At 47.5% G+C, this 16,723-nt stretch overlaps 2 protein-coding genes across 20 annotated transcripts in view; one reads left to right on the top strand and one right to left on the bottom strand.

Annotated features, from left to right (window-relative positions):
• The window catches only part of Git2 (GIT ArfGAP 2), a 45,128-nt gene extending 40,403 nt beyond the window's left edge, over positions 1-4,725 (bottom strand). For 6 of the 18 annotated variants that reach the window (XR_007588552.1, XR_007588554.1, XR_007588551.1 and 3 more), the window contains exons 1-2: positions 4,537-4,724; positions 1,022-1,155 (exon numbers count right to left, since the gene is read on the bottom strand). Coding sequence is in view for 13 of the 18 variants with exons in the window: in XM_050121165.1 (XP_049977122.1) it covers positions 1,022-1,155; positions 4,537-4,588 (186 nt within the window). In the remaining 5 variants the exon portion in view is untranslated. Of the gene's footprint in view, positions 1-1,021; positions 1,156-4,536 lie in introns of all 18 variants that reach the window. The other 12 variants (XM_050121158.1, XM_050121160.1, XM_050121159.1 and 9 more) reach the window with 4 other exon arrangements.
• A 1,397-nt stretch (positions 4,726-6,122) lies between these two features.
• Ankrd13a (ankyrin repeat domain 13A) overlaps positions 6,123-16,723 on the top strand; it is a 32,082-nt gene continuing 21,481 nt past the window's right edge. Inside the window, exon 1 of one of the 2 annotated variants that reach the window (XM_050121171.1) lies at positions 6,123-6,470. In XM_050121171.1, the coding sequence (XP_049977128.1) occupies positions 6,375-6,470 (96 nt within the window). In that variant the 5' untranslated portion in view covers positions 6,123-6,374. The remainder of the gene's footprint in view (positions 6,471-16,723) is intronic. The other variant, XM_050121172.1, reaches the window with a different exon arrangement.

Raw genomic sequence — 16,723 nt, 5'->3', positions numbered from 1 at the left:
TTGCAGACCTAGGTTTGAGTCCCAGAACCTACATATTCACAAACATCTGTAACTCCAGTTTTAGGACATCCTGTGCCCTCTTCTGGCCTCTGTGGGCACATACATACATGCAGGAAAGATACTTATAAAATAAGTAAATTTAATAAAAGGTTAAAAAATAAAAATTTCTGGGGGCTGGATAAATGGCTCAGTGGTAAAAAGCACTGGTTGCTCTTCCAAAGTAACCAGGTTCAATTTCCAGCACTCACATGCAGTTCACAACTGTCTGTAACTCCAGTTCTAGGGGATTCTGACACCCTCATACAAACATACATGCAGGCAAAACACCAATGCATTAAAAATAATTAATTATAAAATAATTTCTGAGCTGGATGGTGGCACACGCCTTTAATCCCAGCACTGGAGATAGAGACAGGCAGATCTCTGTGAGTCTGAGGCCAGCCTGGTCTACAGAGCAAGTTCCAGGACAGGCTCCAAAGTTATACGGAGAAACCCTGTCCTGAAAAACCAAATAAATCAATAAATAAAATAAATACTTAACTAAAAATTAAACAATAAAATAATTTCTGATGTTAGGCATGGTGGTGCATATCTTTAATTTTAGCATTTAGGAAACAGAGGCAAGTGGAGATCCGTGGGTTCAAGACCAGCCATGGCTACATAGTGAGACTCTTGTCTCAAACAAAACAAAACAATTTCTGGTGACAATCTAGAAAGTAAGCAGTGAAAACTTAATAAGAAATTTAGACATTTATTGATACATTTTGTTGATATATCTGTCTATGTATAACTGCTTCTGGGGAAGCAAGATTATGTAAGGTGAGCAAGGAAAGACTAGATAATGACGTCAATACAAGACAATATTGTATACTATACACAGAAATGAAGAGCACAACATTTTATCCAATTATGATCCAAATATTCTTATAGGATTTAAGGTATATATTACATCTTTTAGTTGCTAAAATAACAATCCCTAAAACACAAATTTCTAATTATGAAAAATTTTCTTATCATTTACCTGAAGCAGTGTTGGAGGCCATGGTGTGTGTTTAAGATGCCTTACTTGGGAGATATGGCGCCCTAGACTCCGATGAACACTGCAACACTCATCACATATAAAAGTTCCCCTATTTACTGATGCCCAGGAAGGATCTGGAAAAAGAACAACACCTCAGTGGCAAAGACGCTAATTGGTTGGATAGTAAAAGATGGCTGATGTTTGGTTTTTAAGGGGAAAAAAACAAATGTTTTTGTTGTTTTACATGCTCCTCAACATCTGAAGCGGAGGGACCAGCTGAGGATGCTCCCCACCGAGACAGATCAGGTTGACTGAATTAAGAGCCTTACACATGCATCTGCCTTCCTGTGTGGGCCAGTCTCTAGCCTGAACGTGGGCTTACCACATGTGCTCTGTGCAATGTTAGTTAAGGAAGCAGAATGAAGGAGCTGGGTAGATCATGCCACTGTTTCCTTGTCGGGCTGAACCTGGGGCCTCGTCCATGCTGAGCTAGTGCTCTATCAGAGTTCCATCTTCAGCTTGATGAATCATTTTGAGTCCATCTTTGTAAATAAGACTACATGATCTTGACAGTGCATTATCCAAGTAACAGTATCTAAGGTAAACAGTGAGGTGACTGTTGCCCAGTGCAGGAAGTCAAGTCCCACATGCTAACAGAAAGTTAGAAGAGACCTGCAGAAGCACTCAGCTCTTCTCCGAGGGCAGGAGGGGTGCCCACTCTGCTAAGGCAATGCTCTATGCCAATACCAGTTGCTTTAGAAAACCTGCTGGATCCAGTCTTGCAGCTGACTTGAAGGAAGGTGCCTCACAGATATAAAGAGGTAAACCAAAATGAATAAGATTTCTCATTGAGTACAATACTTTTTTTCCTTTGGAATCCACAGAACTTCATCAGACAACTTTTCAGAAGTGGAATAATTTACACTAGGTGAGCAGGATGGATCTGGGCAAGTAATTTGAGCCTTAGAAATCCCAAATAAAGATAGGCCTTTCTCATCCCATCAGACTCACAGTGGGGTGGGGTGACAATAGGTGCTACTTACTCCAGCTGCATGGCCTAAGGGTTACATTTTAAAATTCTTCAACATCCACAAAAATCTCCGAAATGCATATATGTCATGTTTACCATTTTTAACAGTTTATTCTAACCCTTTCGAATCTTATAATGAAAAGTTATGGGGTATCAAAGACAAATCCTGGGAGCCACAGAACACAGTGGTTAGAGGGTTGGTTATGGGGACGAACAGTCCATGGTTTGAATCCCAACTCTGCTGCCACTTCTTGCGCAATAATGTGAGGTAAATTACTTCTCTGAGTGTCTTCACAGTGGGAGAAGAGAGAGACAATGTAAAAAATAAGAATAAGTAAAGTGTCTGTCATGGGGGCACAGGAATGATGCATTTTAAATGAACTAGATTCATTAAAAACAAACAAATCAGGACTGGGCATGTGACTCTCCTAGGAACTGGGAGGTCCTGGCTTTGGCCCCAGCGCCACAAAGGTAAACAAGACATAATCATAGTGAAGTGTCTTCTCTAAAGCAAAACAGAAGGGAATCCAGGAGGCTTAACCATAGGTGCTACTATGCCATTCTAAGGAGCGGTGGGAAGCATGAAGGCTCTGCGCAGACGCACTGCAACGTCACGGTCTGCATTGATCTGGTAGTATTAAGACTAGACGTGTGGCTTCGCTTTTCATTATCAGAGGCTCAAAGTACTCCTGGGCAAATCAGTCAGGAAAAGGAGAACAATGGCTTAACAGGCATTAAGCAATGGTCTCAAATAACCACTTAAACACCATGGATCAGAATCCCAAGGAAAGGATACTGACAACAACAACAATAACAAACTGAAAGTTAAGTTTCTATGAATGAGGTTGGGTGAAGCCCTTCCAGTTTATCTGGAAGGCAGGGTTTTTAATAAGGCTCACGAGCACCACAAATGGACTTCAAAAGTATCTGTGCTCCCACCCATCTTAAGCAAATTTTGTCCAGAAGAGTTAAGTATTTGAGCACCTTCTGAGCCGGCCTTGGCATTAAGATTTCAAAGGAGCCCTAATCCTTCAGGTAACCCTCCACCTACGCTGTGCACAAAGGGAGCACAAACTCCTAGCTGCTCATTCAGCCTTCAAGGAAGGAAGTGACTCAAGTCTTGTTAGAGTGTGGCATTCAAGACAATAACATCAAACGACAGAAAAGGCCCTGAGATGCTACAAACGGACAAGGCAGCGTTCAGGCGGCAAGGAGAGGCAATCTGCTTTGCTGTGCACCTTCCACGGCAGAAGCAAAGAACGCACATCCCAAGAGGAAGCTTTAAGTTAGACACACATGAATCAACGGAAAACGGGCAAGAAAAGAAGGAAGCGGAACAAACGGCATTTGCTGAGAAAATGATAGTTTGTATAAACCTGGCTAACAGTATAAAGCACTTCTTTTAAAACTTTCCCTGCCTGTCCTTATCTTCCATCTGAACGGTTAACCTGTAGTACTCAGGACCATGAAATAAGTAAGGGTTACCGCAGCACCATTTATAACCAGCCTCTGCTTCTAAATGACAAGATGAAGATAAAAACAGCTGCAAACGGCTGGAGTTCAATGACTTAATTAAAATCACTTAAACACTACTGTACCAGGAAAGTCATCAAATATGTAAGTGACTTCAAACTTGAAGTTAATCAAGTCCAAGAACCAAAACAAGCACGCGCACACACACACACACACACACACACACACACACAAACACACAAATCTGAATTGAGACCTGACAATTGGGTTCCAATTACTAAGTCAGGTCCAATCTTCAAATCCAAATACTATTTGCAGTAAGAACAGTTTGGTCGTTCGATGTCCCCGAGTTTACACCGCCAGCGACTGTGTGTGGTACGACTGTGAAGCCAAACTGTAGCTGAAGGAACTACAAGGGTTTTGAACTGAGTACCATCATACAAAAGAGACGATCCCTAGGGAATATCCACTGACCACTGCGCGCTGTACTAGTGATAGTTTCCGTCGGAAAAACGAGGAAATCAGGTTTGAGCAAGTAAAGCCATCAAGTCCAAGGTCATGTAGAGGCGAAATCTGGTGGAAACTTAGATCCTCAAACTTCAGACCCCGAGCTAGGGCTGTCCCCCAAGAGTGTCTGCCGGGCGCAGGGCAATCGTCCACTCGGGGCCCCTCGGGCAGCGCAGCCGAGCGGTCGCGCACACTCACAGGCCGGGGGACCGGGAAGGGGAAACACCTGCAGCCTCGGGCGGCCCGCGTCTGACTCCTGTCACTGGCTTTCCGGGCTGCAGTCCCGTCCCGTCCGCTCCCGGGCTCGTCGCCTCTGCCCTCGGCCGGGCCACGGGAGGGAGGGACCCCCGGGTGGCGCGGCTGACAGGCTCGGGGTCGTCTCGCGCCCGAGCGGCCTGGGGGTCGGAGTGGCTGGGCCGCAGTCACCCCCCCGCCCGCGGGGACCGCCCCGCCAGGGGTCCCGGCCCCGAGGGCGAGGCGAGCGGGCCCCGCCGGCGTCACTCACCCGGGCCGCTGCAGTCGGCGCACACGTCGCTACTCCGGAGCCGCTTCGACATGGTTCCCGCTTCACCTGCCGGGAACCCCGCGACTACAGAGGCGGCGGCTGCGCTTCCGCTCTAACGGGTCCCCGGGCGGCGCTGACGGCGCCTCTCCCCTCAGCGCCTAGCAGCCCCGGCGCACTACGCACGCGCGGGGAGACGTCCTGCTGAGCCTGGCGGGTCATGTGACCGGAAAGGGCACGCTTCCTTATCGCCATCTTGAATGAGGGCAGAGGTCGGCCCGAGCATCCTTTACCTATCTCTAAATACTCTCGCAGTTGGGCTCTCCCTTGCTAAAGTGATTCCTGGATCCAGTACTGATTAGTACCAGTGTAAGAAGTAAAACCTTGTGATAAAAACTCTAAACATAAAATCTCCTGGAGATAATAATATAGTTAAGTTCATTTAGCCATTCCCAGAAGCAAGGGTCATGTCGTCCATTTCTCACATGAGAAGTTTGATGGTTACCACACACTCCTCCATTGACGCTTTTAGGTACCATCTTAAAGTTATTAATCCTTCACTCATTCTTCAAGGACATCACACCTGAAGAGAATGGACTAGGTTGGTCAGAATTCTTGACCGGCCGTTGCAATCATCTGAAAAGCTGAATGTATGTCGGAACCAAGAAGGCAGAGGGAATGCTTGCATTGGACGACTTCGTGGCAGTTGTAAATATCTAGGCAGACATAACACTTGGCTCTTCATGTGTCAAGAAGATATAGTGCCTGCAGTCGCAATCCAGAGGACGGATTTTACTTGTGCATATTGTAGACCAGCCTGAATGTTCTATTAGTCCTTTGGGCCGCAACCCTAAATCTGAACGACTAGCTTAATGAGACTAAGGCAGGACGAACGTTCACGGAAAGTACTTTGAATTGTAGACGAGTTGGGAATTCAGATAAAATAGTGGTTTTCAACTGGGCGATTTTTCTCCTCCAGGGGACAACTGTCTGGGGACAATATGGGGGAAAAGTGCTGATGGCATTGAATAGGCAGCGCTCGCCCACCTCTACAAAGCATAACCTCCACAGCAGCAAAGAACCACCCAGATCAAATATTCCAAAGTGTAGAAGCCTAGAGACACAGCTACCCCGTTATGAGGGTATCTGGTGTCACTTCTCCAGGGTTCAGTTATGTGAAAACGATTTCGTGTTGCCCACATCCAAAATGGCTTCGGACCAATCGTGGACGGCACCAGCCAGATGGTTTGGTCCAGGCTCGCACCCCCGGGCTTCTGAGCCAATGGAAGGAGCCCAGTTGTGGGACGAACCACTGGACAGGGCTGGAGCAGGGGGGCAGAGCTAGGGAGTGCGCACCCTAAACTTTTCACGTGGGGATCTCTAGCTTTCGGAGGGTTTCTGCGGTACCACAGAACTGTGTTCTTCGTGTGTCTCGGCGTGGGGGTGCGGCGGGAGGACATGGAGCGGGGCTCGGGTCGGTCGCGGGGCCCCGTCCCCCTCCGTGGCACTCGGTGGAACGCCCCGCTCACTTCCCTGTTCGGAGCGGTTCGGCCGGCGGCAGTCGGTTCGCGAACTGTCAGCGCGGGCGCGAGCGCGCGGGGCGCGGGGTGGGCGCGGCCGAGCGGGTCCCCGAGCCGGTCCCCAGCCCGGCCCGCGACCCCGGGCCTCCAGCGCCGCCCGCTCCGGCCTCGGAGGCCCGCGCCGCCCGCCCGCCGCGCCCCGCACTCGCCCGCTCGCTCTCCTCCTCTCGCTCTTCGGCCAGTCGGGCGGGTCCCCGAGACCCTGTAGGGTCGAGGCTGGTGGCAGGCGGGCGGTCAGGCCCGGGCCGCGGCCTCCTCGCCATGTCCTCAGCCCGCGACGCCAGCAGCCGCTTCCCGCTGCACCTTTTGGTCTGGAACAACGACTACCGGCAGCTGGAGAAGGAGCTGCGGGGCCAGGTGAGGTGCGCGGCGCGGAGTCGGGGTCGGTTCGCCTCTTTCCCGAGCCCCGCTCAGCCCTTCAGCTTTGTGGGTCCCGCTTGGACCCGCAGCAAGCGAGTCCTGTAGACCCGGCCTTATGTCGAGGGCTTTTGGTTTAGTGTCCTCTTTCCGATATCGCTAGGAATGATGCGTATATGACAGGGAAGGAAACTGAGACCCCAGAGCCTACTTAGTCTACTTGCCTTGCGCAAGGCCACCGGGCTAATGAGTACCAAGACGGGATCTTTTATCTCGGGCTGACTGGCCCCAGAATGCACCTTTAAGCTTTATGGCCTCGAAGGCGGAAGAGAAAACACACACACACACACACACACACACACACACACACCCTTTACTTCATCCACCCTTGTGCCGAGGAAGAGCTTGGTTGGCTGCGGAGGCCCGGTCCTAACTCCCTTGTGACCTTGGGCAAAGCCGTTGTGTTCTGGGTCCCACGCTACCTTTCCCATAGGGTGAGGATGTTGGCAGTGATGAGGGAAAACCCAGTCCTTGTCTAGATTGATGGTCCTGGGGATGGGCCTAGGAATCAGAATTTAACGAGCTCCCCAGAATGGCTGACGTAAAGTTTGAGAATCTCTGGTGTTCAGACCCCTTAGAGCCCCTCCCTGTCTGTAGTGCTTTGGCCGTCTAGTTTTTGTTTTTTATTTTTTTAAAAATATATTGTCATTTCACAAACTCAGTGGTTCTCCATTGGAGATGGTAGGGAACATTTGGCAGTGCAAAGAGACATTTTTGGTTGTTATACTTGCGAGGTGGGTGCTGTTCTCATCTAGTTGGGTGGAGACCAGGGACCCCGCTGTGTCCTATAGTGTCCTACCCACAAGGGAGAGTTAGATAACTCCAAACGTCAGTAGTGCTTGGTTGAGAATTTTTGCTGTATATGTATATTCTTTTTTTGTTTGTTTGTTTTTCTTGTTTTTTTGAGACAGGGTTTCTCAGTAGCTTTGGAGCCTGTCCTGGAACTAGCTCTTGTAGACCAGAGCTGGCCTTGAACTCACAGAGATCCACCTGTCTCTGCTCCCAAGTGCTGGGATTAAAGGCGTGCGCCACTACCACCCGGCTATGTATATTCTTATTTTGTTGTTCTTTTTTCATTCCTTTTCCTTCCTTCCTTCCTTCCTTCCTTCCTTTCTTTCTTTCTTTCTTTCTTTCTTTCTTTCTTTCTTTCTTTCTTTCTTTCTTTCTTTCTTTCTTATACAATATCCTGTCTGTGTGTATGCCTGCCGGCCAGAAGAGGACGCCAGACCCCATTACAGATGGTTGTGAGCCACCATGTGTTTACTGGGAATTGAACTCAGGACCTTTGGAAGAGCAGGCAATGCTCTTAACCTCTGAGCCATCTCTCCAGCCCCTTTTCTTTCTTTTTTTGAGACAGGGTTTCATTGTGTTGCTCTGTTTAGCCTGGAATGCACTCTGTAGCCCAGGTTGGCCTCCAACTTGGGGGGTAGCCTCCTGAATGCTGAGCCATCAGCTGGCTCAAGACTATGGCATTTATGGTATTGCAACAATTTTTGTAGGTATTGGTGCCCTTGAGTTCCAAACTAACAAATAGCAAACAAGATAAGGATTTGTAATTACTCCTGAAATCGGGTTTGATTGTCACCGTTGGCTTCGTTCATCTTTTGTCAATCTGTTAAAGACCTGCTTTTGAATGATTTCACATTCTGTAATTGTCAAGACTTTTGGTTCTTTTGGTTGGCAAACATTGGGTCCACTCCATAGCCTGCTGTCTGAACAGTTGTGCTAAGCGTTGGTGTGTAGCTTGCTGTGTGTGTTTTAAGTTGTCTGGACACCCCAAGAGAGTTAGAAGTTACTTTTGTCATTTAAAAAAGAATTCCATGGCAGGTGTGGTGGTGAACACCAGTAACCCCGGCTGCCCAGGTGGTTGAAACAGGAAGACTAAAGTCGGAGGCTAGCCTGGGCAATTTGATGAGAGTATCTGAAAATAAACAAGAAAGCCCAGCATTACAACACTCGTCTATTGTGTGGGAGGCCCTGGTTTCATCCTCAGCGTTGGGGGTGGTATCCAGACAGAACAAGGTTTTGTGAGAGTCATTGTTCTTAATTAGACGACAGAATGAGTGTTGAAGAGTTAAAGAGATAATGACACAGGCCCCCAGAGAGAATGATTCACTGCCAGCCCGCCCTCTCAGTGTACCTGCTGATAGAATCCTCTAGTAGACCAGCCCAGAGACCTCTCTGGACTCTTGTAGGTCTCTCCCCAAGTCTTATCCTGGACATTTCAGCAAGTAACCAGTTTTGACTGGACATAGTGGCACACACGTAACCAAGCTGAGGCAGAAGATTACAAGTTCAAGGCCAGTACAGGCAAGTTAGACTCTGTCTCAGAATAAGAAGTTAAAAAAATACACACACACACACACACACACACACAGAGAGAGAGAGAGAGAGAGAGAGAGAGAGAGAGAGAAGGAGTTGGTATATGGCTCTCAGTGCTGGGATGCTTGTCTGGCCTGGTATGACTCTGGGCTCAGTCCTCGGTGCTGGTTTCGCAGTAGACGATAGTTCTCAGCTTGTGCAGTGTTGAGCATGCACATAGAGTCACAGAATCAAGATCCCGTGTGATGGAGAGGTTCTCCATCATCAACCCACAGGCTTCTACTCAGTGACGAGGACGAGCTGTCTGCTGATGTCAGAGCGACCTTAGCTCATGATCTCAGCAGTGGCAAAGTCAGCATTTCCTGCAAACTGGGACAGAGGTATCCTCTGAAAGTTCTGTCTTTGACCATGACAGGCCTTAAGGACATTTGCAATTAAAATATTTTATTTTTGTTTTGAGACAGGATGTCATTGTGTAAACTCTAGGTAGCCTGCAAGTCGTCTGTGCAGCCCAGGCTGGCCTCAAACCCTATCAGTGACAACCCCCCACCCAGTCCCCTCACACCCACCTCACACCCCAACCTGGGATCACAGGCTTGGCAGTGCATGGGAATTAAAATCTTGCAATAGATTTTGTGAGAGAAAACTTGAGGTCTTTACTGCCCTTGACTTCAAGGCTGAGAAAGGATGCTCATACTTTGGATTCTCTGGGTTGATGTTATTCTTGCTACAATGGGCCATTTCACAATGTAGCATTTGCCTCTGGGGCGGAGACCTTGGCATGTACATCTTGACTGCCTCACTTCAGCCTTGAAATTTGCTATTGAAGAGGCGGGAAGAGAGCGGCTATGTAGCCCGTGTTCTGCTGCCACCGCTGTGAAACTCTTCAGACTTGCATTTTGTTTGAGTCCCTACAAACTGTAGAACTGGTTGGGGTCAAGATAATTGATATCACTAAAATATCCTTAAGTAACTTGGCAGGAAATACGTGTTGCTTCGTGCTAATCCAGATTCCCTGTTGAGTATGATATAACTAACTTCCTTTTTGATCAGGAGGCAGTGGGTATAATAGTCAGTACTAATGCTGACTAAGTCATGTGTCTGGCATGTTCTGTGCAGGTAGGGAGTGAGACGTAGAAGGCCGAGTGCTGTGCCAAAGTGACTGGTTGATTGTTGGTTGGTTAACTTAACAGTGGGGTCTAGGCAGTCCTCCTGCCTCACTCATCTCCTGACTGACTGCTGGAATTAAAGACATGAACCATTGTGCCCAGCTTCCGCTAAAGTATTTTTTAATGCAATCTTAAATTTTTTTGTATTTAAATTGTGTGTGTTTCAGGGAAGAGGGAGATACAAACATGTACACAGGAGCACAGGGATCCTTCTTTCCTTCCGCTCTGTGGGTCCCAGAGATAGAGTCAGCTCTTCGGGTTTGTGGCTGTTGCCTTTACCCACTGAGCCATCTCTTGGGCCCCTGGCATCTTTGATTTAGTTCAGCCTGCTCTCTGAGGTAGGTGTCATTGTGCGTCCCATCCCAGACATCTGAAGAGCAGCTCACTTGTGTGCTTAGCTTGTGTTTGAGTCATAATATGAAGCCTGAGAGGAGAGTTGTCGTCTGTCTGAACCCTGCTCTTTCCTTCCCGTCCTCCCTTTCCCCTTTCTCCTCATCCCCCCTTCCCTCTGGAGAGAAAGACAAACCTAGAAGAGAAATAAAAAGTCAAATTTTGTACTCTTGCTTTTTTCCCCTCTGTGCTGTATGCGGTTGTGTGGTGTTTGTGTGTTCCTGGTTGGTGTCATATGCATTTATGTGTTGTATGTGTGTCCCTGGTTGGTGTTGTATGTGTTTGTGTGGTGTATGTGTGTCCCTGGTTGGTGTTGTATGTGTTTGTGTGGTCCTTCCCGTGAGGGTATGTGTGCGTGGGGGAGATCAGAGGCTGATGTTGGGATATCTTCCTCAGTCATTTCTTTTACTTTTGTGAAACAGGTTTTTAATCACTGAGCCTGGAACTCACACTTTCTGCTAGACTGACTGGTCAGGATGCTCCTGTTCCTGTATCCTTAGTGCGGGGTGACAGGTGTGTGCCATGCTTGGCTTTCTCATAGGCACTGGGATCTGACTTCAGGTCCTGATGCATGCCTAGCAGGCACTTTACACACCTAGCCGCCTCTTAGCCCTGCTGTGCGTGGTTTTGCTGTGCTATTCCTGCTGCCCTCAGCAGTCTTCCTGCCTCAGGCTCCTGAGTGCTGGGATTGGAGGGTGTTCCACCACACCAGGCTTGCCATTAAAATCTTACAAACAACTGACCCAGGCTGGCCTCAAACCTGCCTTCCTGTCTTGCTCACCATTTGGAAAGCTTGCTTCTCCTTCAAGGAAACTAAGGACGGTAATGGATCAAACTTTTGGCGCACGGTGAATGGGTGCAATGCTACCGAGCAGTAGCCACTGAGTTCCAGAACCTGGGGATTTAGCTGTTTCATGCATATTCTGGTTTTTCTACTGGAGTTGGGGGTTGGCTGCAAAATTAAAAACCAAGAATTCCCATGAGCTGAACAATGAAGTGTTGCTTGCCTTGCTGTCATTGCCGTTGCATTTCTGCTGTCTGCTCCTCTGGTCGTCTGTCACACGAGTGGGGGTGCAGCTGGAATTGTACATTAGAATTGTATTTTGTTCCAGGACCTATTACAGCACACAAAAAAGTTGAGTTTATCCAGACCTAGGCAGTAAGTTCTCGCCGGCTTCACGTGTCACTGGTAGCTAGCACAGGTATAACATGGGCAACTGTGAGTATCCCAGGCATTAGAAGACATCCTTACAGTGCCTCTTTGGCTCCTTAACGGGCAGCGAGGCTTTGAGGTTGGTGACTTGTGATCAGTTGTCGTTTGGCCAGGAGGTCTTTGGAGCTCTGCTGGCCTCCCACTGGTGCTGGAGAATGAATGAACACTGTAGGGATGAAGGCAGAGGGGAGTTTGTACATGGAGCATAGGGAGCACTGGGAGTCAAGTCGGGTGGAGAGTGGCAGATAGAACACTCTTCTGAAGCTAGCAGCGGAGGCCCAGCAGCCAGGAAGGGGAGAGAATGTTCCAGACAGCAGCAGTCCCTGGAGCCTGATGAAGCCAGTGGCAGGCCAGGTGAGGTCACTGGGCACAAATTCTAGTCAGCACCCTTTGCCTGGAGGCCAGTCTGAAGGCATCTGAGATGAAGCACCTGCAGACTCTGGAGCTCCTCCTGGGTCATCAGGAGTGCAAGCTCACAAAACCACTCAGATAGGAGTTACCTTTTCCTATCTGACTTGAGGCAGGAGCCCCAGGCCCAGAGGCCCCGGGCAGTTGGTGTGCTGTACCCTTCTGTTGGAAGCCTAAGGTAGCATTTCCACATGCTAGGTGACACAGGCATTAAGAATTCACAGAAGCTGGTGGGGAAACTGGGATTGGGGCCCAGGCTATCTGCAGCTGACCCTCAAAACTCGGCCTCTCAACTGCCTCTGATGGCAGGTGGGGAAGAAGGCTCTTGTGCTAGGAAAGTGGAATTAGCAAGCAGATGTGAGAATCTTAGTCCTTGACTTCATTCCAGACTCAAAGGAGAGGCGGGGCTTTTAATTTGTGTAGCTCATGGCTGAGGGAATGGCTCAGAGTTTGTTGGGTTCCGAAAGCCCATCCTTTCTGAGCTACTGTTAGCTGGCAGTGCCGAGCTCCGTGTATCTAATGACACCGAGCAAATCTCTGAGGAAGAGTGACGGCTGATCCGATCCTCCACAGTGTGGGCGCTGCTCCGAGCAGCCAGCTCTGCGTGCTCACTGTTGTCAGGCACCGTGTCAGCTCAGGCCTTGCCCGGGAGACTGTGAGGTGGGTGCCTTTACAGTTCTCCTTTACAAGGGAGCAACGTGCCCAGCAGTAAAACAGCTTATAGATGGTAGATTAGTCCTGTGTGCCACATATGGACACACATGGTTTTTCCGACATCTTTCTTGACATACTTATGAATCTTTCTGGTGGTTTGAACAAATTGTATTTTTGCACTTGGTTCCAAGCTAGTGGTGTGTTTGGGGGTTTCGGTGGTGCAGCCTTCTGGAGGAAGTACACAAACACACATCTGCTCACTCTCTGCTTTGTGCTTATGATTGGGATGTGCATTACAGCTTTCTGCTCCAGCTACCACGACACCATGGCTACCTGCTATAGTGGACTCTTAACCCTCTGGAACTGTGAGCCAAAGAAACCCTTTCATTTCAGTTGCCATGGTCATGGTAGTTCTTTCACGGCAACAGAAAAGCAGCTAATACACTATCTAAAGTGTCCTAGCTCATGGGTTTTAGTATGTCCACTCCCACTTGACAAATGCCACATGTCACCTGTGCCACTGTCTGTCATCAAGTAGTGGCCTGGTCTGTTTGCCTCAACCCAGCTCCTTCAATGTGCTATTTCTGGCAAAATCCAAACTTGAGTTTTGTTTTTAACCTGTTAACACTTGAAATTCTTAAAAAAAATCATTTAAATTACTTTTAAAAATAATAAAGAAATAACAAATGAACCATATATTCTTAGCACCTACTTTTCACTCCTCCCTAATCCCTTCAGTCCCAGGTAGCTAATATATTTTCTGTCTTCGTAGATCTGTTGTCCAGATATTGCACATAAGTAGACTTGTGTAACACGAGGCCTCTTGTGTCCAGCATGATGTTTTGCAGATTGATGTATGTAACAGCATGCATCAGTTCTCCATTTTTATGACTAAATGCAATTCTTCAGCATGGATAGACTGTATCGTGTTCATTTATGATATGATTACTCTGTAACTTTCTGAGGAATTTCTGATTTTCATTGAGATTGCACTTTTTTTGTTTTGTTTTTTTTGAGACAGGGTTTCTCTGTGCCATAGTCCTGGCTGTCCTGGAACTTGCTCTGTGGACCAGGCTGGCCTCACAGAGAAAGGTATGCACTACCACTGTCCAACTTTTTCCCCCCTTTTTTGAGACAGTCTCTATGGAGTTTGGGCTCATCTGAAACCTGCTGTGTAGCCTTTGGTAGCCTTGAAATTCTGAGCCTCCTACCTCTGCCCTCGGTGCTGGGACTGGGGTATGAAAAGCATGTTCATCTAAAGGGAGTATTCCTTTCTCAGTGAATGGTTTTGATAGTGCCTGCCATAATCCAGACATAGGACGTGGAGGCAGGTCGTCTTCAACTACATACCAGGTTGAGACCAGGGGAGACATTGTCACAAACAACAACACAAATTTTTTTTTTTTAAAAAAGTGTTTATTTCAGGGTTCTAAATTTTACCCCAGTGATGAGATGTTTGTCTTCATGGTGGTACCACATTGTCCTGATAGCTGTTTTTTTGTGTAGTACATTTCAAAATTGTAAAATGTATGTGTTTGAACTTGTCTTTTCTCTTTTAAAAAATTAGTTTAGTGTATGGGTGTTTTGGTTGCATGTATGTCTGTTTGCCATGTGTGCATGTGTGTCTGTGCACCATGTGTGTGCCTTCTACCCTCAGAGATCAGGAGAGAGTGTTGGATCCCCCTGGAACTGGAGTTATGAGTAGTTTTGATGTGGGTGCAGGGAATTACACCCAGGTGATCTGGAAGAGCCTTCTCTCCAGCCCGTGGCTTTTCCTTTGTAATGATGACTCTGGTTCTGTGCATTTCCATATAATTTAGAATCAATTTGTCGGTTTCTTCAAAAGCCTGTTGGGATTTGGTTGGGAATTGCATTGAGTCTACCATAGTTTGTCAAATGTTATCTCTAGTTAGTCTTCTGAACCATGAACATCAGCTGTGCTAATGTTTATTTAAATTCTTTTAAAAATTCTTTCAGCAGTTTTTTATACCCTTTAGAGTGTGAGCTTTGATATTTTTTCCTCAAATGTTTTTTTATTGTTTTTGATGCTGTTATAAGGGGCATTGTTTTCCCAAGGATTTTTCTTTTTGTGCTTACTTGCTTGAAAATGTATAGAAATGCAATTAGCTTTGTTTGATCTCTTTGTTTCATTTTGGTTGGTTTGTTTAGGTTTTTTGAGACAAGGTTTCTTTGTGTTCTGGAACTGACTCTGTAGACCATGCTGACCTCAAACTCAGATATCTGCCTGCCTTTACCTCCTAAGTGCTGGGGTTAAAGGTGTGCACCACCACTGTGGCTATACCTTGCTCTTTTATCTTGCAACACTGATGAGTGCGTGAATGCGAAATTCATTTAGTGTGAGTTTTGTAGTGTAGTCCTTAGGATTTTCTGTGTCCATGGTCCTGTAATATGTGAGTAGAGATGCTTTTATTTCTTTACATTTTATTTATATGTTTGTGTTTTTCAGTATGAGTGAGTGCAGGTGCTCAGAAAGGCCAGAAAAGGGCATCAGATCCCCTGGAACCTGTGCTATCGGTGGTTGTGAGCTGCCCTCTGTGTGAGCCCTCTGCAGCAACAGCTATCTCTCCAGCCCACCTCCCTTGACCTGGGTGCTGGGGATGGCTCTCAGGAGGTCAGCTCCTGTGGGAAGTGCTTCCACATGCTGAGATGCATCCACTGCACCTTGTTTGATGTTAATAACCAGGTCTTTTTTTCATGGCATCTGCCATGAAGTAGACACCTTCTGTGGCCTTTGGCTTTGTTGGTTTGAAAGCTCCTATTGCCCCTCTCGTCTTTATTCTCCCATGGTTTTCAAATCATAAATGTCTCCATAATGTAGTAGGGGAATTTCTTCATGCCTTTCCCATTTCCCCGAGAAAGGGAGGCATGGTGAGCCCTGAAGAATTTTCTTCTGCCACGCAAACTGATGCCAAATGTGTCTTTCTGTGGTTTAGGACAGAAGAAAGCTAACAACATAGTGAACCGGATTTTGTTTCTATGTCATGTCTGAGATTAATTGCCCAGGAGGCTGAGTGCTGTCTGCCCCTCAGTTGGTGCTTCTTTGTTTCTGGGTGTGGAGGAGTAAGTAGTTCCCTTCCTATGCAGATAGAGTAATGTCATGAAGGCCCTCCTATGTGGCAGTGTGCTGAGCTGCCTCACTTAGAAGTGTACTACAGAGTGTGTGTAATGGAGGGCTGGAGAGATGACTCAGTGCTTAGGAGCACAGTCTGCTCTTCCAGAGGTCCCGAGGTCAATTCCCAGCACCACATGGTTGGGATCTGATGCCCTCTTCTGGGATAAAGGTGTACATGCAGATGAAACACTCATTCAAATAAAATAAATCTTTTTAAAGGAAGAAATGAAGCTGAGAACTGCATGTGGGCATGCATGTGTGTGTTTTTCCTGCTCTTGACTGTGTGTATGATGTGACCAGTTGTCAAAGCTCCTGTAGCCTGAATGGTGACCTGGAGTTGGGAGTCAATGAACCCTACCCCTCCTACTTGCTTTCTTGTCAGGGTATTTTATCACAGCAAGAGAAGTGAAACTAAAGTGTCACCCATGACCAGCCAGTCTGAAGCTAAGTGGGAAATTCCAGAGAACTCGTCCTTGCCATTGCGTGTTGCTCTGAGTGGGTGATGAAATGTCAGTGGCCACTCAGTCCTGTGGTGAGATGGAGCCCACACCGTGCTGCTGTCCGGCAGCCACTGAGCAGCCCCTGTGCGTATGCATCAGTTCTGCAGGGAGACATCACCATCTCTGTGCTCAAACACCTCTGCTTTTACTGAGCGACCCCAAAGTACAAGATGATGTTGGAAACTGGGCTATGTCAAAGGGGAAGCTAAAGTTACTCCTTTCAGTGCAAAGATGAAAAGGCTTAATTCAGTTTTTAGACAGGGTCTCACTATGCAGCCCTGCTGGCCTGGAAATTGCCATGTAGACCAGGCTGGTCTTGAACACAGAGAGATTCACATGCCCCTGTCTCCAGGGTGCTGTGGTTAAAGGCATGGGCCACCCTACTGGGTGAAAATTCTTCACCT

This window comes from Alexandromys fortis, unplaced genomic scaffold (genome assembly GCF_014885135.2).
Source record: "Alexandromys fortis isolate MF-2015 unplaced genomic scaffold, M_Fortis_MF-2015_v1.1 scaffold_197, whole genome shotgun sequence".
Lineage (NCBI taxonomy): Eukaryota > Metazoa > Chordata > Mammalia > Rodentia > Cricetidae > Alexandromys > Alexandromys fortis.
This window is presented reverse-complemented; position numbering and strand designations above follow the sequence as displayed.